Source organism: Strix uralensis, chromosome 33, assembly GCF_047716275.1.
Source record: "Strix uralensis isolate ZFMK-TIS-50842 chromosome 33, bStrUra1, whole genome shotgun sequence".
NCBI classification, from domain to species: Eukaryota; Metazoa; Chordata; class Aves; order Strigiformes; family Strigidae; genus Strix; species Strix uralensis.
In genome coordinates, this window is record NC_134004.1 from 887,885 (window position 1) to 913,259 (window position 25,375).

Sequence of the window (25,375 nt, forward strand, 5' to 3'; positions counted from 1 at the left end):
CCTCTGTCCATCTGTCCCTGTGTCCGTCCCCCCGCGTGTCCCCCAGCTGTCCCTGTGTCCGTCTGTCCCCGTGTCCGTCTGTCCGTGTGTCTGTCCCTCTGTCCCCCCGCGTGTCCCCCAGCCCTCCCTGTGTCCATCCCTCTGTCCCTCCGTCCCTCTGTCCATCTGTCCCCCCCCCACGTGTGCCCCAGTCGTCCCCATGTCCGTCTGTCCGTCCTCTGTCCCCCCACATGTCCCCAGCCGTCCCTCTGTCCGTCCCTCCGTCCCCCCGCGTGTCCCCCCAGCCCCAAATTTGACCTGCCCCCCTCCCCCCCCCCATCTCCCCGCCTCTGCCCGGGGGGTGGCGCAGGGGACAGTGACACTGCTGCTGTCCCCCCCCCCCCCGATGGGTGCTGGGACCCCCCCGCCCCGGGTCCTCGGTCACGTCAGGGTGGTGGGACGCTGGGGGGGGAGGGGGGGTGTTTCCTCCTGCCCCCCCCGGGGCTGCACCCTGAGCCTGGCCCCGGGGGGGGGCTGGGGGACAGGAATGTCCCCAAGGGGCCCCCGGTGCCCCCGTGTCCCCCCCCCCCCCCGCAGGAGCCCGACATGGGGGGGGGGTCGTGGGCTTTGGGGTGAGCGTGGCCCTGGGGGGCGCGTGGCTGCATGTGCACCGCACGCGGGGCCTTAGCGTGTCCTTGTCACCGCACACATGGTCTTAGCGTGTCCTTGTCACCACACGTGTGGCCTTAGCGTGTCCTTGTCACCGCACACGTGGCCTTAGCGTGTCCTTGTCACCACACACGTGGCTTTAGTGTGTCCTTGTCACCACACACGTGGCCTTAACGTGTCCTTGTCACCACACGCGTGGCCTTAGCATGTCCTTGTCACCGCACACGTGGCCTTAGCATGTCCTTGTCACTGCACGCGTGGCCTTAGCGTGTCCTTGTCACCTCACACATGGCCTTAACGTGTCCTTGTCACCACATGCGTGGCCTTAGCGTGTCCTTGTCACCACACACATAGCCTTAGCGTGTCCTTGTCACCACACACATGGTCTTAACGTGTCCTTGTCACCACACACGTGGCTTTAGTGTGTCCTTGTCACCACACGCGTGGCCTTAGCGTGTCCGTGTGGCTGCACACGTGTCCCTACCGTGTCCTTGTCACTGCTCACATGTCCCCAGTGTGTCCACATCACCACACATGTCCCTAGTGTGTCCTTGTCACTGCACACATGTCCCTAGCGTGTCTCTGCAGCTGCTCATGTGTCCCTAGTGTGTCCATGTCACCGCACACCCGTCCTTAGCGTGTCCATGTGGCTGCACACATGTCCCTAGCGTGTCTCTGTGGCTGCACACGTGTCTCCAGTGTGTCCTTGTCACTGCATGTGTGTCCTTAGCATGTCTGTGTGGCTGCACACATGTCCCTACCATGTCCTTGTCACCACACACATGTCCCTAGCGTGTCTCTGCGGCTGCACATGTGTCCCTAGTGTGTCCATGTCACCCATCCTGAGCATGTCCATGTGGCTGCACAAATGTCCCTACTGTGTCTCTGTGACTGCACATGTGTCTCCAGTGTGTCCTTGTCACTGCACGTGTGTCCTTAGCGTGTCTGTGTGGCTACACACATGTCCCTAACATGTCCTTGTCACTGCACACATGTCCCTAGTGTGTCCCCATCACCACACACATGTCCCTAACATGTCCTCGTCACCACACACATGTCCCTAGTGTGTCCTTGTCACCGCACACATGTCCCTAGCGTGTCCTCGTCACCACACACATGTCCCTAGCATGTCCCCATCACCACACACATGTCCCTAACATGTCCTCGTCACCACACACATGTCCCTAGTGTGTCCATGTCACCGCACACATGTCCCTAGCGTGTCCTTGTCACCACACACATGTCCCTAGTGTGTCCTTGTCACCGCACACATGTCCCTAGCGTGTCTCTGTGGCTGCACATGTGTCCCTGGTGTGTCCATGTCACCGCACACCCGTCCTTAGCGTGTCCGTGTGGCTGCACACGTGTCCCCAGCGTGTCTGGGGCTGCACAAGACTCCCGGGGGTGCAGCTCTCAGCGCCCCGTTGCGTCCCCAGCACATGCGTGTCCCTGGCACGTCCCCAACCTGCACCCGCCTGCGTGTCCCCTCACGTCCAGGTCCCTGGTGTGTCCCAGCAGCCGCGTGTCCCTCCCGGCCGTCGTGGCGGCGGCGGGCGTGCCGGGCTGTGCCGTCCCACGGGCTCCGGCGTGTCCCGACGCGCCCATGACGGGGCTGGGCACCGCCACGCCGCCCCGCTGCTCCCTTGGGTTCCCAGGCCCAACCCTGCGCCCGCCGGCGGGTGCCCGTGTCACCCCCCCCCCACCCAACACACCTCCCGCCGCCCTCCCCGGGGTGACGCCAACCCCCCCGGGGTGACGCCAGCCAGGAAGCGTGGCCCAGCGGGGCCGGATGAACCGACGGGGAGACGACGGCGAGCGGGGCCAAGCCATGACCCCGGGGACCCGGCGGGACCCCGCCCGCACCTAAGGGTGCCATGAGCCCCCCCCGGCAGCAGGTGCTGGCCGCCATCCGCGCCGAGGTGAAGAGGCACGAGGGGGCCAAGAAACACGTGAATAAGTTGATCCGGTTGGTGGAGACGGTGCCGGATCCGCGGCTGCGGGCCAGCCTGAGCGCGTCCCTCGGCGTGGTGCAAGGTACCGGCTGGGAGCGGGCGGGGGGGGCGGGACGGGGAGAGTGGACGGACGGACGGACGGACGGACGGATGGATGGATGGAGGATGGATGGATGGATGGATGGACAGAGGGACGGACGGACGGACGGATGGATGGATGGAGGGATGGATGGATGGATGGACAGAGGGACGGACGGATGGATGGATGGATGGATGGATGGAGGGATGGATGGAGGGATGGATGGATGGATGGACAGATGGACAGACAGGCCACTGGTTGGCTGAAGGGATGGACAGATGGACAGAGGGATGGACGGACGGACGGATGGATGGATGGATGGATGGACAGACAGGCCACTGGTTGGCTGAAGGGATGGACAGATGGACAGGGGGAGGGACAGACGGACGGACGGACGGACGGATGGATGGATGGATGGACGGACAGGGCACTGGCTGGCCAAAGGGATGGACAGACGGACAGGGGGAGGGAGGAATGATGTGTGGATGGACGGACGGACGGATGGAGGATGGATGGATGGACAGATGGACAGACAGGCCACTGGTTGGCTGAAGGGATGGACAGATGGACAGGGGGAGGGAGACAGACAGATGGATGGATGGAGGATGGATGGACAGACAGACAAGGGATGGATGACGTGTGGATGGGTGGATGGATGGACAGATGGACAGACAGGCCACTGGTTGGCTGAAGGGATGGACAGATTGACAGAGGGATGGACGGACAGATGGATGGATGGATGGATGGATGGATGGACGGATGGATGGATGGACAGATGGACAGACAGGTCACTGGCTGGATGAAGGGATGGACAGACAGGGGGAGGGAGGGAGGGCTGATGGATGGACGGACAGATGGACAGACAGGCTGCAGGATGGCTGAAGGGATGGACAGACGGACAGGAGGAGGGATAGATGATGTGTGGATGGATGGACGGACGGACAGATGGATGGATGGATGGACAAACAGGCCACTGGCTGGCTGAAGGGATGGACAGATGGACAGGGGGAGGGATGGACGATGGATGGACGGACAGATGGACAGACAGAGGGATGGATGGATGATGGGTGGGTGGACAGATGGATGGCTGGACAGACAGGCTGAAGGGATGGACAGACAGACAGGGGGAAGGAGGGATAGATGGTGGATGGATGGACGGACAGACGGAGGGATAGATGGATGGATGGACAGATGGACAGACAGGCCACAGGCTGGCTGAAGGGATGGACAGACAGACAGGGGGAGGGAGGGAGGAATGATGGATGGACAGACAGACGGACAGACAGGCCGCTGGCTGCTGAAGGGATGGACAGACGCCCGGGGGAGGGAGGGAGGGATGATGGACAGACGGACAGGACATGACGTGGGTCCTCCCTGGCCCGTGCCCGTGGCCACGCTGGGGGGGCTGCCCCAGCCCGGGGGGGGGTCCCTGGGGCCCCAAATTCCAACGGGGTCCCCCCCATTGTGGGGCACCGGCACCCCGGGGGCGGCTGAGGCCCGATCCTGCCCGGTGCTGTGTCAGGGACCCAGCTGGGCCCAGCAGCACCAGCCCTGCCGTGGGGCCCCATGTGGGGACACCGGGGGGGGGGGCACAGGGACCCGCCGGGGGGGGGGGCTGGGGGGTCGCTGCCCCCCCCCTTGCCACGGTTGTGCCGTCGGGTGGTTTCCGGTGCAACAGCCCCGGTGCTGCGGTTGGTGACGTGGGGCCGTTTCCTCACCTCCGGCGGTCGCTGAGGGGGGGCCCTGCTGCCGGGAGCTGGGGGGGAGGTGTGCGCTGTTTTGGGGGGGCCCCACGGAGTTTTGAGAGGAGGGGGGGTGTCTCCCACCCCATGGTCCCCCCTGGTGGGTGTGTGGCGAGATGGTATCACAGGGGGGACAGTACAACCCCCCCCCCCAGTGCTGAACCCCCGCATCCCTGTGCCCCCCCCTCGCATCCCTGTGCCCCCCCCCCTTGTGCGCTGGCATCTCCCCAGCGCGGTTGCCGTGGCGACGGGAAGCAGGGGGATGCCTTGTTGCTAAGCGCCTGCAAAGTGGTACCCACCACCAGCACTGATGGGGGGGGCACAAGACACCCCCCCCCCCCTTCCAGCCCCCCCCCCCCCCCCTCCAGTGTCCCCCAGAGCCCGGCCCATGCCCGGGGGGTGCTGCCCGCTGTGCCCCCCACCCCAGGGGTGCACTCGCCCCTCCCCAGCCCCCCCAAATCCAAGGGGGGGGGGTGTGGCACGGGGAGGGGGGGCAGCAGGGCCTGGTGACATGGGATGGGGACGTGGCTGTCCCAGGGTGGGGGCAGACCTGGCGTGACCCCCCCCCTCAGTAGTGTGGGACATGGTGCCATGAAGGCCACCCCTGAGAGATGGGGGGGGCACAGCGCCCCTCCCCCGGGGGCTACTGGGGGGCACTGGGAGGGACTGGGTTGTACTGGGAGGGGCTTAAACTGCCACCGGGGGGGGGGGCTGAGAGGGGTCAGACACCCGCCCCCCCCCCCAAGCCTGGTGTGGGGACATGGTCCAGCTGAGGCCAGCGTGCCCCCCCACCCCACTCCCGGGGCCATGGGTCTGGGGTGACAGGGAGGGGACAAGGCGGGGGGGTTCAGGGGGTGCCCCCCCCCCATCCTTGGCAGGTGCTGGGGGGGGGGACACGCCGTGGTGGCTCGTCGTGGGCCGTGGGCGGGTTGCTGGGACGACGCACCCGGCTCTGTCACGAGCACCGGAGACGTGCCAGCTCCCCAGGGACCCTGCGCGGGGGACACACACACACACACACATGTGGCCCCCAGCCCCACGAGCCACCCGTGTCCCCTCAGCCCCGGGGGCTTCTTTCCCGTGGGGGGTCACAGGGCCGCGTCCCCCCGTCTTTGCCCGCTGGGTGCCAGCACCCACCTCTTGGGCACCCTGGGGTGGGCACAGAGGGGTGGGGGGGGGAGTGGGGTGGGGTGGGGGGGGTCCTGCCCTGCTGAGCTGGAGCAAGTGGCGTGTCCCCAAGGGCGGTGTCTGTCCCCAAACCTTGCGCCTGTCCCCAAATGCTGTGTCTGTCCCCAAGCCCCCCCCCCCCGCCCCCCCCAATCTGTCCCCGAGCACCGTGTCCGTCCCGGTGTCCCCAAATGCTGCGTCCGTCCCCCAGCGCCGCGTCTGTCCCCGGGCCTTGTCCCTGTCCCCGAGCCTGTCCCCAGGGTCCCACGGACACCCCAGGCCCTGTGTGTCTCCCCCCCTCCACCCCCCCCCCCCGCCCCGGGGACACCCCGGTGTGGCAGCGTGTGTGGCCGGTGGGTGACGCTGACGGAGGCGGGGGGGGGGGACACACAGAGGCCGGGGAGGTGGTTGGGTGCCACCGGCGGGTGCCACGGCTGGTCCCCCATCGCCAGCCCCGCCGTTGCCGTGGCAACGGGATGCGGAGGGTTTCTGCGCCGCCGCCGCTAAAAATGCTGGAAAACGGGCGGCTGGGGCCTGCCCTGTCTCTGCGGCCCCCCCCGTCCCCCCCCCCACCTCCCCACAGCCCCCCCTTGACCTCCCACTGCCCCCCACGGCCCCCCATGGCTTCCACAGCCCCTCATGCCTCCCCCCCCCCCAGCCGCCCAGGCCCCCCATGGCTCCCCACGGTCCCCCACATCTCCCCTGGTCCCCACGGCCCCCCCCCTGCCCCCCCCTGCTGCCCCAGGGGACTGGGGGGGGGGCGCAGGGGGCTGGGAAGGGGGAACAGAGGGAGGGGGGGGGCTGGAGGGATGGTGCAGGGATGGGGAGAGGGCTGGAGGGCTGCCCGGGGCGGGGGATGGAGCGGGGGGGAGACACCGGGGCGGGTGGAGGCTGGGGGGGGGTCAGGGGGTAGGGGGAGGCCGGAGGGTCGGGGGGGGCACAGTGAAGGGATGAGGGGCCGGGGGGGGGTGCAGGGGCAGGCGGGGGGGGGGGGCAGGGGGGTTGCATCGGGCAGCGCAGGCAGGTGCCAGGGCCGGGGGGGGGGGTGGGGGGGGGGGGGGGTGGGATGCGGGGGGGGGCGCACGGGAGCGCTCGCGCCTGCCCGGTAGCGGCGGGGCCGCCGCCCGCCCCCGCCCCCGGCCCGGCCCCGGGAGCGGCGCATGGCGGAGAGCGGCGGCCCCGGCCCCCCCCGGCCGCGCAGGGCCCCCCCCGCCGGGCCCCGGCCCCCCCCCCGCCGCCGCCGCCGCCGCCAAGGACGAACCCATCGGGGCGCTGCCGTGAGCCCCGGTCCCGGGGGGTCCCGGGCATGGCCCCCCCCGCCCCATAACCCCCCATCCCCTCCATCACCCCGCGCCCCATAACCCCCCTCTCCACCCCCCTCCCCATAAGCCCCCCAGCCCCATAGACCCCTCAGCCCCCCATAACCCCCCCTTCCCCCCCCATCCCCAAAACCTCCAGCCCCATCACCCCTCCCATCCTCCCCCACCCCATAACCCCCCCACCCCCCAACCCTATCCCCCCCCCCCCTCCGCTCCACCCCCCCACCCCCCCCATCCCTCCATTCCCCCCCCCCCAGCGCTGGGGAGCGGGGGGGAGCCCCCCACGATGCCCCCCGGTCGCTAACCCGGGGTTGGGGTGAGTGGGGGGGGGGCGGCCCCGATCCCGGCGAGGCGGGGGGGGGGGGTGGGGGGGGTGGGGGGGGGGGTGGTGGATTTGGGAAAGGGGTGGGGGGGGGGGGCGCGGCGGTGCCAACCCCTCCGGGGGCGGGCGAGCGGGGAAGGCTTCGGGGAGGCAGGGCCGGGGGTGGGGACCGCGCCGAGCATCCTCCCGGCACCGGCGGACGCGGAGCCGGCGAGGGGAGAAAAAAAAAAAGGGGGGGACACACACACACACACACACACACCCCCCAGGGAGGGGGGGGGGCTCTGCCTGCCTGCCCGGCTCGGGGAAGGGGGGGTTTGCCCTGCCCGCACCCATGAGCAGGACCACCGGCCTCCAGCGCCGGACCACCTACCTCATCTCCCTCACCCTGGTCAAGCTCGAGTCGGTGGCAGCCCCAGGGGAGCCGGAGCAGGCGGGGGGGGGCGGCGATGGAGCCCCCCACCCCGGGCAGGCGGCGGATGCTGCCCGCGCCGAGGAACCCGGCGGCGGCGGCGGCAAAACCAAGAGGCCCGAGCGGCTTTTCCAGCGCCAGGACGCTCTCTGGATAAGTACCGCCGGCTCCGGCCCCACCGACGCCCCGGTGCCCCCCGGCAGCCCCCGGACCCCCAGTCCCGGCCCAAAACCGACGGCCGAAGGTCCGGTTGCCCCCCGGCTCGCCGAGCCCCGCGGCGGGCATGGCGCCAACCGCCCCCGCTCGCCCGCCTCGACGCCCGCCGCCGGCCCGCCCGCCGTCCCCCCCAAACCCGACCCGGCCTTGTTACCCCCCGCCGTCCCCCCCAAACCCGACCCGGCGTTGTTGCCCCCACCCCCAGCCGTGCCCCCCAAACCCGACCCGGCCTTGCTGCCCCCACCCCCGGCCGTGCCCCCTAAACCCGACCCGGCCTTGTTACCCCCCGCCGTGCCCCCCAAACCCGACGCCCTCGCCCGGGGGGCCAAGGGCACCTTGGAGGTGGCGGGGGAGCGGGGTCGGGCACCCCAAGAGTGCCCCCAGCCCTCGGCACCCCCTCGTCGCCCGCTGTTGGGCCAGGCCAGTTGGGGTCACCCCGAAGGTGCCCCGGAGGGGGGCAGACCCCCGTCCCACCCGGCCCCCGGTGTGTCCTCCCCGCACCCGGCCGCCGGCGCCCGCCGGTTGCGCTTGGCCGGCACCAAACCCTTCAAGACGGTGACCACCACCGGGGCCAAGGTGGGCCCCGACGCCAAGACGGGCAAAGGCACCCACAAAACGGCCGGCAGCCGCCTCTCCTGGCCCGAGGGCGAAGGCAAAGGGCGCCCCAAACCGGGGGGCAAAGCGGGTGCCGAGGGGGGCCCCCGGCCGCCGGCGCGAGCTCGGCTTTCCCCCCACAAAGGCAAGAGCAAGACCCTGGATTACAGCGATTTGCACCCAGGACCGGGGGGTTTGGTGCCGGCACCCGCTCCCCTCCTCGCCGAGACGGGGTTGAAACGGGGGCGCGAGGGCGGCCGAGCCTCCACCCGCGACCGCAAGATGCTCAAGTTCATCAGCGGGATCTTCGCCAAGAGCCCCGCGGCCACCCCCACGCACCCCGCACCCCCCTGGGCCCTGCTCAGCACCGACCTGGGCAGAGGCGCCTCCCCCAGTGAGTACCAGGCCGGGGCGGGGGGGGGGACACGGAGGGGAGGGGGCAGCGGGGAGCCGCCGTGTCGTGCCTCAGTTTCCCTCGGTGACCTGGATGTGGGAGGGATGGGGGGGGGTGGTGGGTGCCGCTGGCTGCCCACGTTGGGTGCTGGGGGGGGTGTTGTGCTGTGCCTCAGTTTCCCAGTGCCTGCGGGGGGGGGGGGGGCTCCCAGCCGCCTGAGTCCACTTGCCCACGGTGCCCGTGTGGGGCTGGGACCTGTGTGGGGCAGAAGGATTCGGGGGGAGGGGTGCTGGAGCACGTGGGGGGGCTGGTTGGGGACTTGTGACCCCCCAGGCAGGGCCCCCCCACCGCACGGGGGGCCCCAGGTGTCCTGGCCCGTGGGGCGGCCGCCATGGGGGTCCTGAGGCGCCGGGGACTGCCGTGCCTCAGTTTCCCTGTCGGGGTCGGTTCCGTCGGGCTCAGGGCCGACCCCTCACCCGTCCTCCCATCCCGGCATCCGTCCGTCCGTCCGTCCGCTCCTCCGTCCGTGCGTCACACCTCCGTCCGTCCTTCTGTCCCACTCGCCCCACGTCCATCTGTCCGGCCGCCCCGTGTCCGTCCGTCCCTCTGCGGCCGCCCCGTTCCCAGCCCCGACCCGCCGGTGCTGCGGGGGCAGAGCCCGGCTGGGGACCCAGGGGTGGCAGCGGGGACACCCGGGGGTGGCAGCTCGGTGACGATGTGCGGGGTGACAGGCAGCAGCATTAACCCCTCGCCTGCCGCGCACCTGTCGGGGGCAGCCCTGCGCTGGCACGGGGGAAACTGAGGCACGGGGAGGGGGGGGGGGGGGCTCTGTCTCTGCCCTGCCTCAGTTTCCCCTTCTCACGGTGCAGGAGGGGAGATGCTGCGCTGCTGGAGGGGGGCTGGGGGTGCCAGGAGGGTGCGTGGGGGGCGCAGGAAATGTCCTTGTGCCACGCCACGTCCTCGTGCCATGCCGTGTGCTTGTGCCACGTCACGTCCTCGTGCCCCACGCGCGCTGCTGCTTGCCACGTTCTCGTGCCCCACGTCCATCACGTCGTGGGGTCCATCGTGCGCCACGCCGGGTGCTCGTGCCACGCTGCATCCTGGTGCCCATCACGTCTCCGTGCCACGCCGCATCCTCGTACCGCGCTGTTGTGTCCCCACGCGCGCCGTGTCCTCGTGCCGTGCTCCGTCCACGTGCCCCACGCGTGCTGGTGCTCGCCACGCTCTTGTGTACCACGTCCATCCCATCCTCGTGCCCATCGTGTGCCACGCTGTGCCTTGGTGCCCGTCGTGTCCTGGTGGCCGTCATGTCCCTGTGCCATACCACGTTCTTGTGCCACGCTGCAGCCTCGTGCCTGCCATGTTGTCGTGCGCCACCTCTATCGCATCCTCGTGCCCATCGTGTGCCACGACGTGTCCTTGTGCCCGTCATATCCTGGAATCCATCGTGTCCTCGTGCCGTGCCACGTCCTCTTGCCGTGCCGCATCCTGGTGCCCATCGTGTCCCTGTGCCACACCATGTCCTCGTGCCACGCTGCGTCCTGCTGCCCATCACATCCTGGATCCCATATTGTCCCCACGCTGCGCCACGTCCTCCTGCCATGCTTCATCCTCGTGCCTGCCACGTCCCTGTGTCCACTGCGTCCTCGTGCCCACGGCGAGCGGGGCCCCATGGCGCCACGTCCCGGTCCCCGCCACGTCGTGTCTCCGCGTCCCTCCCGCCGCCCCCGCCGGGCTCCGTGCGGTGCCGTTGCTTGGTGACGGCTCGTGGCCGCCCACGCAGGATGTTGCCGGTGGCGCTGCCGCAGGGCTGGGGGCGGCCGTGTCCCACCCTAGGCTGGGGTGCTGGGGGGTGCCGGGGGTGCCCGGGTATGGTCTCACCCCTCTCCTCCCCACAGAGGCCTTGGTAAACAGCCAGGAATGGACCCTGGGCCGCTCCGTCCCCGAGATCCGCCTGGTGGGTACCATGTCCCCGTGTCCTCCTGCCCCGTGTCCTCCTGTCCTCGGCCACCCTGATGCCCCCTCTGCCCTCTCCCCAGGGAGTCCTGGGCAGCAGCAAGAGCGGGAAGTCAGCGCTCGTCCACCGCTTCCTCACCGGCTCCTATGTGGGCCTGGAGCCCACCGAGAGTGAGTGGTCATGGCTGTGGGGCTGGGCATGGCCATAGGGTTGGGCATGGCCATAGGGTTGGGCATGACCATGGGCCTGAGCTTGGCCGTGGGATGGACAGGACCATGATGCTGGGCCTGGCCACGGTGCTGGGCATGGCCATGGGGATGGACAGGCCATAGGGTTGGTCATGGCCATGGGGATGGGCATGGCCATGGGGTGGACAAGGCCATAGGGTTGGGTATGGCCATGGGGTGGACGGGGCCATGGTGTTGGACATGGCCACAGCGATGGTCAAGGCCATGGGGTTGGTCATGGCCATGGGGATGGTCAAGGCCATAGGGTTGGTCATGGCTACAGGGTGGACAGGGCAACGGTGCTAGGCATGGTCATGGGGATGGTCAAGGCCATAGGATTGGTCATGGCCATGGGGGTGGACAGGGCCACGGTGCTGGGCATGGCCATAGAGTTGGGCATGGCCACAGAGTGGACAGGGCAATGGTGCTGGGCATGGCCACAGGGATGGTCAAGGCCATAGGGTTGTTCATGGCTGTGGGGTGGACAAGCCATAGGGTTGGTCATGGCCACAGGTTGGACAGGGCCACAGTCTTGGGTATGGCCATGGGGATGGTCAAGGGCATAGGGTTGGGCATGGCCATGGCCATGGGGATGGACAGGGCAACGGTGCTGGGCATGGCCACGGGGATGGACAAGCCATAGGGTTGGGCATGGCCGTAGGGTGGGCAGGTCCATGGTGTTGGACATGGCCACGGGGATGGTCAAGGCCATGGTGCTGGGCATGGCCATGGGACGTTCAAGGCCGTGGGGTGAGGCACAGCCACAGGACCCTGCCCCTCTCCTCCCCCCCGGCTCCAGGTGGTCAGTTCAAGCGCGAGGTGATGGTCGATGGCCAGAGCCACCTCCTGCTCATCCGGGAGGAAGGAGGGGCCCCGGACGCCAAGGTACCTTAGGGCTGGGGGCTGGGGGGGGGGCTGTGCCGGCCGGTGCCGAGCCCTGACCCCCATCTGCGTCCCTCCCCCAGTTTGCTAGCTGGGCAGACGCCGTCATCTTCGTCTTCAGCCTGGAGAACGAGAGCAGTTTCGAGGAGGTGACGCAGCTGCACACGCTGCTCAGCGGCTACCGGGGTGCCAGTGAGGTGGCCCTGGCGCTGGTGGGCACCCAGGGTGAGCTGGGGGTGTGGGACCAGCCCCACGGGGACGGGGAGGGGACGACACCGCCCCCCCGCCCCGCCTCACCCCCCTGCTCCCCCCAGACAAGATCAGCTCCTCCAACCCCCGGGTGATCGAGGACGCCCGCGCCCAGGCGCTCTGCGGGGACATGAAGCGCTGCCTCTACTACGAGACTTGTGCCACGTATGGCCTCAACGTCGACCGGGTCTTCACTGAGGGTGGGTGTCCGGGGGTGCTCAGCTCCCCTGGCAGGTCTGGTGTAGCTGGGGAGGGGGTGTGCTGGGGGTGGGATGGGGGCTGTGGCCGGTGGCAAGGATAGGATGGGGGCTAGTGGCCAGGTAGGACCGTGGCAGGTGTGGTTGGGTGGGAATTGTGGCCAGAGCGGCTCGGACCCATGGCTGGGTGGGGTCAGGAGAGGCTCGGGGAGGTGTGGGTGGAGCTGTCTGGAGGAGAAGGGTCTGGGGGTTCTCATGGACAGGCGGCTGAACAGGAGCCAGCATGTGCCCAGGTGGCCAAGAAAGCCAACGGCATCCTGGCTTGTACCAGCACTAGTGTGGCCAGCAGAAGCAGGGAGGTGACAGTCCCCCTGTGCTCTGCACTGGTGAGGCCACACCTGGAGGGTTGTGTCCAGGTTTGGGCACCTCAATCCCAGAGAGATCTCGAGGGGCTGGAGCGAGGGCAGAGGAGGGCAACGAGCTGGGGAAGGGCCTGGAGAATAAATCCTGTGAGGAGCGATGGAAGGAGCTGGGGCTGTTCAGTGTGAGGAGGAGAAGGGGAGGGGAGACCTCATCACTCTCTGCAGCTCCCTGAAAGGACGTTGTGGAGAGGTTGGGGCTGGTCTCTGCTCCCAGGGAATTAGTGACAGAACGAGAGGGAACGGCTTTGAACTGCAACAGGGGAGGGTCAGGCTGGACAGGAGGGAAAAATGTTTCCCCGGCAGAGTGGTCAGAGAGTGGAACAGGCTGCCCAGGGAGGGGGTGGAGTCCCCACCCCTGGGGGGGTTTAAGGGCCGTTTGGATGAGCTGTGGGGGGATGTGGGGTAGGGGAGAACTTTGTAGAGTCGGGCTGAGGGTTGGACTCGATGATCCCGAGGGGCTTTTCCAACCTGAACGATTCTGTGGTTCTGTGATGGGGCCGGTGGTGGCCGGTGGCTGAGGTGGGATGGGGGCCGTGGCCGGGTGGGCCGGGGGTCTCGGCAGCGTGGCCCGCCTGACGCCGGGCTGGTGGCGCAGTGGCCCAGAAGGTGGTGGCACTGAAGAAGCAGCAGCAGCTCGTGGCCTCCTGCAAGTCTCTGCCCAGCACCCCCAGCCACTCGGCCGCATCCACCCCTGTCGGGGGCATCCACCCTGGCCAGGTACCACCCCCCGCCCCCCCGGCTCACGCCGCGCTGCCCCCCGACCCCGTCCCTCCACCCACGGGACACGGTGCCAAAGGTGACGCGGTGTCCCGTCCAGGCCAGCAACGGTGGCCACACCAGCGACTACTCGTCCTCGCTGCCGTCCACCCCCAACGTCAGCCACCGGGAGCTGCGGAGCGAGACCCCGGCCCCCCTGGGCACCCCCAGCTCCCTGCACCGCGGGGCCAAGCGCCGCACCAGCCTCTTCGCCGTGAGTGTGCCGGGACCCCCACGGCAGCAGCGGAAGGGTGGTGGCAACGGGGGACGTGTGGCATCTGAGTCACCCCCCTGGCAGGGCGGTGGTGGTACAGGGGACTGTGTGGCACCCCCACAGTGTCCCCTAGCAGGGTGGTGGCACAGGGGGACACGTGGCACGTGGGGTGTCCTTCTGGCAGGGTGGTGGTGGCACAGGGGGACACGTGGCATGTGGGATGTCCCTCTGGCAGGGTAGTGATGGGGACACACATGGCACTCAGGGTGTCCCCGCCATGGGGCTCTGGCAGTGCGGGACGTGTGGGCACCCCAGGGTGTCCCCACAGCAGGGCCGCAGTGGTGGGGGACGTGGCACCCGTGGCAGTGGTGGGACACGTGGCAGTGCCACACGTGCCACCGAGCCCATCCCCATCCCCACAGACGCGCCGGGGGAGCGACTCGGAGAAGCGGAGTCTGGACAGTCGGGGCGAGGTGGCGGGCAGCGGCCGTGCCATCCCCATCAAGCAGGTCGGCGGGGCAGCGGTGGCACATGACAAGGTCCCCAGCTGTCCCCTCCCTGTCCCCTTCACCGTCCCTTCATCCCCAGAGCTTCCTGCTGAAGCGCAGCGGCAACTCCCTCAACAAGGAGTGGAAGAAGAAGTACGTGACCTTGTCCAGCAACGGGCTCCTCTTCTACCACCCCAGCATCAACGTGAGTGTCCCCTGTCCCCACCACTGTCCCCACAGTGGCAGGGACCCCCAGTCTCAGCCCCCGCCTGTCCCCGTGGCAGGACTACATCCACAGCACCCACGGGAAGGAGATGGACCTTCTCCGTACCACCGTCAAGGTCCCCGGCAAGCGCCCGCCCCGCGCCATCTCCGCCTGCGGCCCCTCCGCCAGCATCAACGGGCTGGTGAAGGACGTGGCCGGGGGGACGGCGCCCGAGGGTGGTGGTGAGTGCCGGGGCGATGGCGCTGGCAGCGGGGTGGGGGTCTGGAGGGGACCCCCGTGTCACCGGTCCTTCCCCACCCGCAGCCGGCGCCTCTCCCGTGGGGCTCAGCCTCCCCCCTGAGCCGGGGCTGAAGGGCACGGGCAAGGCTGAGCGGTCCCTGCAGCGCTGCGCCTCCACCTCCAGCACCAAACTGTCCGGCTCCGGTGAGTGTCCCCGGCCCTGTCACCGCTCGTGGGCACGGCCACCCCCCTGGGACAGGGGCAGGGACCTTGCCTGTTGTGGCCCTGGTGAGCCTGGTGGCCCTCGTGGTCCCTGGTGAGCTGGGGACCCAGTGGCCCTTGGTGGCCCTGGTGGTCCTGAAGGTCACAATGAACCTGGTGAGACCAGTGGCCCTGGTGGCTTTGGTGGCCCTGGTGTCTCCAGTGGTCCTGGTGACCATCACAGTGGCCCTGGTGGTCCTGGAGGTCACAATGAACCTGGTGAGCCCAGTGGCCCTAGTGGCTTTGGTGGCCCTGGTGTCTCCAGTGGTCCTGGTGACCCTGGTGGCTCTGGTGAGCCAAATGGCTCTTGTGACCCAGTGGCCCTTGGTGGCCCTGGTGGTCCTGGAGGCCACAATGAACTTGGTGAGCCCCATGACCCTGGTGGCTTTGGTGGCCCTGGTGGCTCCGGTGATCCTGGTGGCCCTGGTGAGCCAAATGGCTCTTGTGACCCTGGTGGCCCTAAGTGATCTTGGGGAGCCCAGTGGTGCTGGTGGACTTGGTGACCCTGGTAGCCCTGATGACCCCAGTGACTCTGGTGGCTCCAGCGGCCCTGGTGAGCCCACTGGTCCTTGAGACCCTGGTGGCCCTGGTGGTCCTAACGAGCGCAGTGGCCCTGGCGAGCGCGGTGGCCACCAGCACCCCAGTGTGTGGGTCTCTTGGCAGACGGCCCCCCCGCCTTCGAGGCCATATCCAGCCCCGGCAGCTCCGGCAAAGACCCGCCGCCGTCGCCCATGATCGACAGGAAGAAGCACCGACGGAAGAAGCTGATGACGCCGTCCAAGACGGAGGGCTCGGCCGGGCAAGCGGAAGGTGAGAATCGCGGGGGCGGTGCCCTGAGCCGCGGTCACTCACGGACGGTGGCCACAGAAGTCTTGGGGGCACCACCACCGCACCCCACGGGGACGATGCCCCAGGTTGCCACAGGGCTCCGGCGAATGGAGGATCTGGGCCAGCTCCTGGCCCCCCACACCCCCTTGCCACGCTCAGCCACCGCTGCCCACGCGTCCCCCCTCGCTCTGCCACCGCCTGCCACCCCCCTGCACCCCGGCGCCGTCCCCCGTCCCCCCCCAGGGCTTTGCGGGCTCCTCTCGTGACTCTCTCTCCCCGTTTCCTCTCTCTGCTCTCGCTGCCCCGGACCCTCCGCAGCCAAGCGCAAAATGTGGAAATTAAAAAGCTTTGGTAGTTTAAGAAATATTTATAAAACAGGTAACGTGGTGCGTGGCGCGTGGCCTGCTCCACTCATGCATGTGGCTGTGTCCCATCCTCGCCTGCCGCCATCGCATCTCCTGCCCCGTCCTCCCCTCCCTGCTCGACCCCCGGGCAGAGATGGGGGGTCCCCGGGAGCGGGTGGGTGGTGGGGAGCACCGGGGTGGGCAGGGGGGCAGATGTGGTGGGTGCTGGGGTGGGGGCCGAGGCAGCGCAGCACTCCCTGGGTGCGGGACCCCGCGCCGTGCCGCCCGGCCCTCCGTCCCACCGCCCGCCGCGGGGGGGGGGTCTCTGGTCCCGCAGAGGAGGAGAATTTCGAGTTCATCATCGTGTCCAGCACGGGCCAGACGTGGCACTTCGAGGCGGGCAGCTTCGAGGAGCGCGACGCCTGGGTGCAGGCCATCGAGAGCCAGATCCTGGCCAGCCTGCAGTGCTGCGAGAGCAGCAAGAACAAGGTAGGACCCCGTGGGTGGCCGGAGGGGGGGCCACCGTGTCACTGCTCCCCTCCCCGCTAACCGGCCCCCGTCTCCCCCAGGCTCGCATGGACAGCCAGAGCGAAGCCGTGGCCATCCAGGCCATCCGCAACGCCCGGGGCAACTCGCTCTGCGTGGACTGCGGGGCGCCCAGTGAGTCTCCGGGGGGCAGACGGGGGGGTGGTCATTGGTGATGTGGGGCCACGGGCCATGTGGGGCCATCAGTTGTGTGGTGCCACAGGCCATGTGGGGCTACTGACCATGTGGAACCATGAGTTCCATGCAGCCATGGGCCATGTGGGGCCATGTGGGGCTACTGGCCATGTGTGACCATGAGTTCCATGCAGCCATGGGCCATGTGGGGCCATGTGGGGCTACTGACCATGTGGAACCATGAGTTCCATGGAGCCATGGGCCATGTGGGGCCATGTGGGGCTACTGGCCATGTGGGACCATGAGTTCCATGGAGCCATGGGCCATGTAGGCCTACTGGCCATGGGGGGCCATGAGTTACATGGTGCTGTGGACCCTATGGGGCCACGGGCCATGTGGGGCCATTGGTCACAGTGCCAGGGACCATGGAGTGCCATCAGTTATATGGTGTCATGGGCCACGTGGGGCTACTGGCCATGTGGGGCCATTGGTCACACGGTGCCATGGGCCATGTGGGGCCACAGGCCATGTGGAACCATGAGTTCCATGGTGCCATGGGCCATATGGGGCCATGTGGGGCTACTGGCCACATGGGGCCATTGGTGCATGGTGCCAGGGGCCCTACAAGGCCATGGGGGGCCACAGGTCACACAGTGCCATGGGCCATGTGGGTCCGTGAGCCACGTGGGGCCATCGGTTGCACAGCACCCTGGGCCATTGGTGACTTGGCGCTATGGGCCGTGCGGGGCCACTGGCAATGGGGTGCCGTCGGTCACGTGGTGCCGTTGGTCCCAGCGTGCCATCGGGTGTGCCACGAGCCAGGTGGTGCCGTGGGGTGACCTGGTGCCACGGGCCACCTGATCACCTGGGCAAGGAAACCCCGTGTGCCACGTGACACCATGGGCCATCTAACGCCATGGGCCACGTCATGCCACGGGCCACCAGACTAGGACGCACCATGTGCGATGCCATAGACCACGCGATGCCGTGGGGCCACACCGTGCCATTGGCCAACGCGGTGCCACGGGTCACGCGGTGCCACGGTGCCGCAAGCCACGGGCCGCCATGGCCACACGCTGCCCTGGGCTGTGCCGGGGGGAGGCCGGGCAGCACCGCGGACCACCCAATGCCCCTGGCACATCCCCCCCCGACCCTTCCCAGACCCCACCTGGGCCAGCCTGAACCTGGGGGCCTTGATCTGCATCGAGTGCTCCGGGATCCACCGCAACCTGGGCACCCACCTCTCCCGCGTGCGCTCGCTCGACCTGGACGATTGGCCCCGGGAGCTGACGCTGGTGCTGACGTCCATCGGCAACGCCACCGCCAACAGCATCTGGGAGAAGAACCCGCAGGGCCGCTGCAAGCCCACCCACGAGTCCTCCCGGTGGGTTTGTCACCCCCTTCCCACCCGCCACATCCCCCGCCACGTTGCCTCCCCGCTGCCACGTGCTCCCTGATTTTTTTTGTTCCGCCCAGGGAGGAGCGGGAGTCGTGGATTCGGGCCAAGTACGAGCAGCGGCTCTTCCTGGCGCCGCTGCCGGCGGCCGAGGCGCCGCTGGGGGAGCAGCTCTTCGGTGCGGTGCAGGAGAAGGACCTGGAGTTGGTGCTGCTCCTCCTGGCCCACAGCAAGAAGGAGCAGCTCAACATCAGCACCGGCGACAAGGACCGGCGCACGGCGCTGCACGTGGCCTGCGACATGGCCCTCGTGGTCATCACCCAGCTGCTGGTGTGGGTATGTCAGGGGGGGGGTGAAAAGGGGATGGGGCAGAGGGTGGGGGGCATGGGGTGATCGTGGGGCACACGGAATGGTTGTGGGGATCATGGCGTGGCCGGGAGGGAGATAGCGTGGCCACGGGGACTACGACGTGGCTACGGGGGATGCGGCGTGGTCTTGAGGGCCGTGGTGTGGCCGTGGGGGATGTGTGTGGTCTTGGGGGCCGTGGCGTGGCCTAGAGGGCAGGTGGGGACTTGCCACGGCTATGGAGGAGGAGATGGCGTGGCCATGAGGACCATGACACGTGGCTACGGGGGATGTGGTGTGGTCATGGGGACTGTGGCATGGCCAGGGGGGAATGGCACAGTTGTGGGGACCGTGGTGTGGCTACGGGGTGATGTGGCATGGCCACAGGGGATGTGACATGGCCACGGGGGGTGTGGCATGGCCATGGGGGATGTGGCACGGCCACAGGGGATGTGACATGGCCATGGGGGTTGTGGCATGGCCATGGGGGATGTGGCATGGCCACAGGGGACGTGACATGGCCACGAGGGATGTGGCATGGCCACAGGGGATGTGACATGGCCACGAGGGATGTGGCATGGCCATGGGGGTTGTGACATGGCCATGGGGACGTGGCATGGCCACGGGGGATGTGACATGACCACGGGAATTATGGGATAGCCGTGGGAATCACACCACGCCAAGAGACACACGGGGTGGCCATGGGGGAAACATGCCACGACCACGGGGGGGATGTGGCACATCCATGGGGGGGACACAGCATGGCTCCCAGGGCCACGGCACGGCTACCAGGGCCACGGCTTGGCCACGGGGACCACGCCCCGGCCCTGGGTGGCTGACGTGGCCACCGTGCCCGCAGTACGGCGCGGACGTCCGGGCGCGGGACGGGCAGGGCCGCACGGCGCTTTTCTACGCCCGTCGCGCCGGCAGCCAGGAGTGCGCCGACATCCTGCTGCAACACGGTTGCCCCGGCGAGGGTCCCGGTAGCCCGGCCACCCCCGGCCTGCGCCGTAAGAGCAGCTGTGCCAGCGTGGGTCCCTGCGAGCCCCGGACCGCCCTGGTATAGCCGGCGAGGGGCCCGGTGCCCGCCCGGCATCGCCCAGGACTGCGGGTGCCCGCGGGCCCCGGCTCGGCCCCGGCGTTGCCCCACGGTTTGTATTTTTGATGCTCTATTTATTAATCAGCTCCCGCTGGGGTCTCTTCTGCTCCTGCCCCCCCCCACCCCGTGCCAGGTGTGTCCCCCCCCCACACCAGGGCTCGTGGTGGTGGCACTGCCACCCGGATGCCTGGGTCCCGTCTCCCACCCCCACCCCGCTCGTGCCACCCCCCTGCCTGAGCCACCCCCTCCCCTGGCACGGGTCACCCCCCCTCTACAACACCCTGCTCCATCCCCCCCCCCCGCCCTGCATCCCCCCCCCGCATCACTCCCACTCATGTCACCCTCCCCGTGTCCCCCCCCGCCATTGCCACCCTGTCCCCTGGCACAGCCCCCCCCAGCTCCGTGGCAGGAGCAGAGCAGACCCCACCCCCCCAACCCCCCTCCTTTTCTACAACAACCTTTTGTACACCCCCTCCCCCCCACCGTGGCCTGAAATTCCCCCCCACCCCCCCACCCTGTCCCCCCCCCCCCTTTTTCTCGGCGTCCCCTTGGGAACCTCTTTAATTTATTGCTTCGTTTAGCGTTAGGATAGAGCCAGCCCCCCCACCACGGTGCCCGTCGTGGGGGGGGGAATCGCCGGTGGGACCCCCGCCACCTTTTCCGCTGGCCATGGGCCTGGGGGGGGGGGCCCCACCCCGTCCCCCACCCCGGGACGCCCCCATGAATGTAGGGGCACCCCTGCTGTGACGCCCCTGACGCGCCCCGGCAGCGAGGCTGAGCCAGGGCCCCCCGGGTTGGGGGGCTGGGGGGGGGGGTGCCAAGGGGGGGTGGAGGGGGGGGTCCGGGCCATGCCGGGGGGGGTCTGGGCCGTGTACAGCGTTTTCATCTCTCGGGTTGTAACTGTAAGTACGTAACAATGTCGGACTTGGCGCTGTGACCACGGCTGCTCCTTCCCGGTGTCGTGGCACGGAGCGGGGGGGCATGGGGGGACATGGCGGGGGGGTCGTCGGGCTGCGGAGAAGGTCGGGGGTCTGGTCACGGGCCTGTGGCGGGGCTGGATAGGTTGTGCCGTGGGGCTGTGGCCTGGTGCGGTGCCACGGGGCCACGCTGTGAAGTTGGGCCATGGGGGGGTTGGTGCCAGAGAGCTGTGGGGCCACGCTGGTGGGGCTGTGCCACGGGGCCAGAGAGCCACGGGGTCACGGCTCGGTGCCAGAGAGCCACGGGGCCATGCCGGTGGGGCTGTGCCACGGCTCAGTGCCAGAGGGCTACAGGGTCACGCCGGTGGGGCTATGCTGCGGTGACAGAGGGCCACGGGGCCACAGCTTGGTGCCAGAGAGCCACGGGGCCACGCTGGTGGGGCTGTGCCACAGCTTGGTGCCAGAGGGCTACAGGGTCACACTGGTGGGGCTGTGCTGCGGTGCCAGAGAGCCACGGGGCCACGCTGGTGGGGCTGTGTCACAGTGCCAGAGAGCCACGGGGCCACGGCTCGGTGCCAGAGAGCCACGGGGCCACGCTGGTGGGGCTGTGTCACAGTGCCAGAGAGCCACGGGGTCACAGCTTGGTGCCAGAGGGCCACGGGGTCATGACTTGGTGCCAGAGAGCCACGGGGCCACACTTGTGGGGCTGTGCCACGGTGTGGTGCCACCGAGCCACGCCGCGGGGCTACACCCATGGAATGTGCCACAGGTGGGTGCCAGAGAGCCACAGTGTGGGGCCACGCTGGTGGGGCTGTGTCATGGTGCCGGAGAGCCCCAGGGCCACGGCTCGGTGCCAGAGGGCTACAGGGTCACACCGGTGGATCTGTGCCAGAGAGCCACGGGGTCACGGCTTGGAGCCAGAGAGCCACAGGGTCACGCTGGTGGGGCTGTGCCACGGCTCGGTGCCGGAGAGCAGCACGACGGGGGTGACGGCCCCGTGCCACGGCTCGGTGCCAAGGTGCCACGCTGCAGGCCCACGCCAGTGGAGCTGTGCCGGGGGCTCGGTGCCAGCGCCCCACGGCCTGGGGTGCTGCAGCGGGATGGGGGGCGGCTCAGGGGCGGCCGGGGGGGGCCGGGGGGGTGCTGGGGGGCAGGGGGGGCTGGTATCGGGGCCGGTAGCCGTAGGGGCGCAGGCGGTGGGTCAGGTACTCCAGCGCGTACATCTGCTCCCCGCTCACGTAGTGGAAGGACACGGACAGGTCCGAGCAGCAGGCAGCTGCCTGCGGGAAGGGGGGCGGGGCGTCAGGGGGGCGGGGCCACGAGGGGTGGGGCCGGAAGAGGGAGGGGCCTCGCAGGGTGGGGTCAGAAGGGGGCAGGGCATCGCGGGGGGCGGGGCGCAACGGGGAGAGAGGTGGGGCTGAGCAATGGGGCAGGGTGGGTGGGCGGGGTCTGTATGTTAATGTGGTGGGCGGGGATTGGAAGGGCCCCGGTCAGGGATGCAAATGAGGCAGGCGGGGCTTAGCGGGCAGTGGGCGGTGTTTAACAGGTAGGCGGGGCCTGTATGCAAATAGAGTGGGGGTGGCTTGGTCGGGGGTGGGTGGTGCCCACTGGGGGGCCTTGGGAATGGGTGGGGCTTAGCGGGGTGGGCGGGGCCCAGGGGTGGGTGTGGCTCAGTGGGCGGGGCCGACGTGGACCTGCTGGAGCACGGAGATATGGGGAGGGGGCTGCAGGGGGGACACGGGTGGGGGTTTGGGGACACAGAGGGGGCGGGGGGGGACACGGGGGGTGTCAGGGACATGGAGGGGGCTGGGGGGGACACGGGGGGTGTCAGGGACACAGAGGGGGCTGGGGGGGACACGGGGGGTGTCAGGGACACAGAGGGGGCTGGGGGGGGGACATGGGTTGGGATTTGGGGACACAGAGGGGGCAGGGGGGGACATGGGGGGTATCAGGGACTCAGAGGGGGCTGGGGGGGGACACAGGTGGGGGTCGGGGACGCAGAAGGGGCTGGGGGGGACATGGGAGGGTTTGGGGACACAAAGGGGGCTGGGGGGGGACATGGGGGGGGTTTGGGGACACAGAGGGGGCTGGGGAGATATGGGTGGGGGTCAGGGATGCAGAGGGGTCTGGGGAGGGGACATGGGTGGGGGTCGGGGACACAGAGGGGGCTGGGGGGGTACACGGGGGGTGTCAGGGACACAGAGGGGGCTGGGGGGGGGACATGGGTTGGGATTTGGGGACGCAGAGGGGGCTGGGGGGGGAAATGAGTGGGGGTTCGGGGACACAGAGGGGTCTCGGGGACACTGGGGCCAGGGCGCTCGGTGGATGCTGAGGGGACTGGGGGGCGCTGGGACCACCCGGACGGGGGATGTGGGGGACACGGGGGGCGGGGGGTCCCTCACTCACCCATTTCACGGGGTAGTAGGAGTACTGGGGGTAGAAGCGGTCGCGGGGCAGCTGCTCGGTGAGGTGCCGCTCGAGCGGGAAGGGGTGGAAGGTCTCGAGGCCCCGCGGGTCCCGCGAGTCGCCCGCCTGCACCCCCACCTTCTCCAGACACTGGCCCAGGGCCAAATCCTCCACGGCGCTGGTGTGGGTGCAGGTGCCGGAGGCGAAAGCGGCCACGAAGCGCCTCAGGGCCTCTTTGCTGAGCACGTAGCCGGCCCCGCCGCTCATGTAGCCCTGCTTGACGAAGGGCCTGAAGCGTTTGCCGAAGTAAACGGGGCGCTCGGGGGCTTGGCCGGCCAGTAGCCAGCGCAGGTTGGCCACCACCACGAAGGTGTCGTCGTCCGCTTTGAGGAACCAGTCGGCCTGGCCCAGGTGGTGCTGGTGGACGTACTGGAAGGCGCGGATGGTTTTCCAGTAAAGCTGGTGACGACCCTCCTGGACGGGCAACCCCACGGCGGGGAAGCGCTCGTCCGGCTCCGAGCTCATGAAAAGGGCCACGTTGCAGTGACGGGCCCAGGTGGCCCGGACGTGGCGGGCCTTGGTCTCCAGGGTGCGGGGTCCCGTCATCACCCAGCACAGGACGCGCACCCGCTCGTACAGCGCCTGGGCCTGGCTGCTGTTCACTGCGGGGGGACGGTGGGGACGTGACGTGACACCCCACGGCCACCCCCTCCCCCTGCCCCCGCAGTGAACCGGACCCGTCCCCAGCGGCCACCACCAGCCGCGCTGTCCCGTCCCCGCTCAGCAGCTCCGAGCTCCCGCCACGGTGACACGGTCCTGTGCCACCGCCTCGGAGATCCCACCCCCCCGCCACGCTGTCCTGTCCTTGTCACCAGCTCAGAGGTGCCACCACCACCAGCCACGCCATCCCATAATTCTCATCGTGTCAGCGCTCCCGTCACCACCCAGGAGGTCTCAGACTTGTCCCCAGCTCACAGGTGCCACCACCAGACATATTGTCCCCTCACTGCCACCAGCTCAGAGGTGCCACCACCAGCCCAGAAGCTCCCGTACTTGTCACCAGCTCAGAGGTGCCACCACCAGCCACGCCATCCCATAATTCTCATCACATCAGTGCTCCTGTCACCACCCAGGAGGTCTCGGACTTGTCCCCAGCTCACAGGTGCCACCACCAGACATATTGTCCCCCAACTGCCACCAACTCAGAGGTGCCACCACCAGCCCAGAAGCTCCCGTACTTGTCACCAGCTCAGAGGTGCCACCACCAGCCACGCCATCCCATAATTCTCATCACATCAGTGCTCCTGTCACCACCCAGGAGGTCTCGGACTTGTCCCCAGCTCACAGGTGCCACCACCAGACATATTGTCCCCTCACTGCCACCAGCTCAGAGGTGCCACCACCAGCCTCCGTCCCTTGTCACCACGTCCGAGCTCCCACCGCAGTCGCACTGTCCCCTCCCTGTCCCCAGCTCAGAGCTGCCACCCCCCCTTATTGTCCCGTCCCCCCCCCGTCCCTCGCCACCAGCCGCCGCCCCACAGCCCCGGGTGTGTGTCCGTGTGTCTGTCCGTGTCCGTCTGTGCTTCCGGGACTGTCCCCCCCCCGCCCCCCCCCCCCATATCCGGGTGTCACCCGTGGGGTCACCCCGGGACTCACCCGTGGGCTGCTCGAGGCTGCGCTGGACGATGCTGGGGGCCGTGGGGGGGGTCGGGGGGGGCCACAGGCCTTGCAGGACGCTGCCCCCCAGGACCAGCCCCACGGCGAAGCCCAGGGGGAACCAGGGCACCCGTGGGTGCCAGCCCCACATGGCCCCACCGCGACGTCCCGGGGGGGGGCTGAGGGGAGACGGGGACAGGGGGTGGGAGGGGACGGTCTGCCCAGAGGGGGCTGGATCTGTGTGTGTCCCCCCCCCCGTCCCCCCACCCCCATGTGGGTCCCACCCCCCCCTCCCCAAGCCGCTGCCCACCCCCCACGGCAGTGGGACCCCCCCAAGCCACCAGCTCCGTGTCCCTCTGTGACCCCCCCCCCCGATCACTCCCCGTCCCCTCCCGTGTCCCCCCCACCCGGCCCCGCAAAGCCACCAGCCCCCCCATCCCTTTGAGACCCCCCCCAGTCCCTCTCGGCCTCTTGTTCCCCCACTCCAGCCCCCCCAAAGTCACCAGTCCCTGCCCCACCGTGTCACCCCCCCCCCCCCCAGATCCTCCCATGCGCCCCCCCCCCCGATCAGGGACATCCAATTCCATCAAATCTCATTACCAGCCACTAATTAAGACATGAGGGTCTGGCTGCGGCGCGGGGGGGGGGGACATGAGGGGGGGGGCGCAGGAGGCAGAGGGGGGGCCCAGGGCATTTGGGGTCCCCGGGCCTGGGGGGGGGCGGTTTCCCACCCCCCAGGGACCCCCGTGTGTGTGTCCCCCCCCCCGATCCGGTACCTTCC

General features: G+C 69.2%; 2 protein-coding genes across 5 annotated transcripts; one reads left to right on the forward strand and one right to left on the reverse strand.

Annotated features, from left to right (window-relative positions):
- Positions 1 to 2,428: 2,428 nt before the first annotated feature.
- On the forward strand, positions 2,429 to 19,744 carry AGAP2 (ArfGAP with GTPase domain, ankyrin repeat and PH domain 2). Of its 4 annotated transcripts, none has more exons than XM_074853771.1 (19): positions 2,429 to 2,682; positions 10,744 to 10,802; positions 10,885 to 10,972; positions 11,829 to 11,914; positions 11,995 to 12,136; positions 12,226 to 12,360; positions 13,375 to 13,496; positions 13,597 to 13,749; positions 14,172 to 14,258; positions 14,338 to 14,442; positions 14,522 to 14,684; positions 14,767 to 14,886; positions 15,607 to 15,753; positions 16,090 to 16,149; positions 16,453 to 16,604; positions 16,685 to 16,775; positions 17,937 to 18,159; positions 18,252 to 18,507; positions 19,376 to 19,744. In XM_074853771.1, exons 1-19 carry the CDS (start codon positions 2,523 to 2,525, stop codon positions 19,580 to 19,582), a joined length of 2,556 nt encoding a protein of 851 aa, XP_074709872.1. In that variant the 5' UTR covers positions 2,429 to 2,522; the 3' UTR covers positions 19,583 to 19,744. The 4 variants fall into 4 exon arrangements, with proteins under 4 accessions (XP_074709872.1, XP_074709874.1, XP_074709870.1 ...); XM_074853770.1 differs by lacking the exon at positions 2,429 to 2,682 and adding an exon at positions 7,282 to 8,845; XM_074853773.1 differs by lacking the exon at positions 16,090 to 16,149.
- Positions 19,745 to 21,644: 1,900 nt separating this feature from the next.
- On the reverse strand, positions 21,645 to 24,745 carry LOC141936541 (glycoprotein-N-acetylgalactosamine 3-beta-galactosyltransferase 1-like). Its single transcript, XM_074853591.1, has 3 exons — positions 24,595 to 24,745; positions 22,939 to 23,600; positions 21,645 to 21,812 (listed from the first exon to the last, which is right to left on the reverse strand). The coding sequence occupies exons 1-3, from the start codon at positions 24,743 to 24,745 to the stop codon at positions 21,645 to 21,647; spliced, it is 981 nt and encodes a 326-aa protein (XP_074709692.1).
- Between the last annotated feature and the right edge of the window lie 630 nt (positions 24,746 to 25,375).

What these genes read in the sequence shown, in the direction of transcription:
- AGAP2 (XM_074853770.1), top strand. Translation starts at nt 7,564, where the DNA reads ATGAGCAGGACCACCGGCCTCCAGCGCCGGACCACCTACCTCATCTCC. An exon ending in GACGGCGCCCGAGGGTGGTG is followed by an intron (nt 14,685 to 14,766) that starts GTGAGTGCCGGG and finishes CCCCACCCGCAG; the next exon opens with CCGGCGCCTCTCCCGTGGGG. An exon ending in TCACCCAGCTGCTGGTGTGG is followed by an intron (nt 18,508 to 19,375) that starts GTATGTCAGGGG and finishes CCGTGCCCGCAG; the next exon opens with TACGGCGCGGACGTCCGGGC.
- LOC141936541 (XM_074853591.1), bottom strand. Translation starts at nt 24,745, where the DNA reads ATGTGGGGCTGGCACCCACGGGTGCCCTGGTTCCCCCTGGGCTTCGCC. An exon ending in CAGCCTCGAGCAGCCCACGG is followed by an intron (nt 23,601 to 24,594) that starts GTGAGTCCCGGG and finishes GTCCCCCCGCAG; the next exon opens with TGAACAGCAGCCAGGCCCAG. An exon ending in CCTACTACCCCGTGAAATGG is followed by an intron (nt 21,813 to 22,938) that starts GTGAGTGAGGGA and finishes CCCTTCCCGCAG; the next exon opens with GCAGCTGCCTGCTGCTCGGA.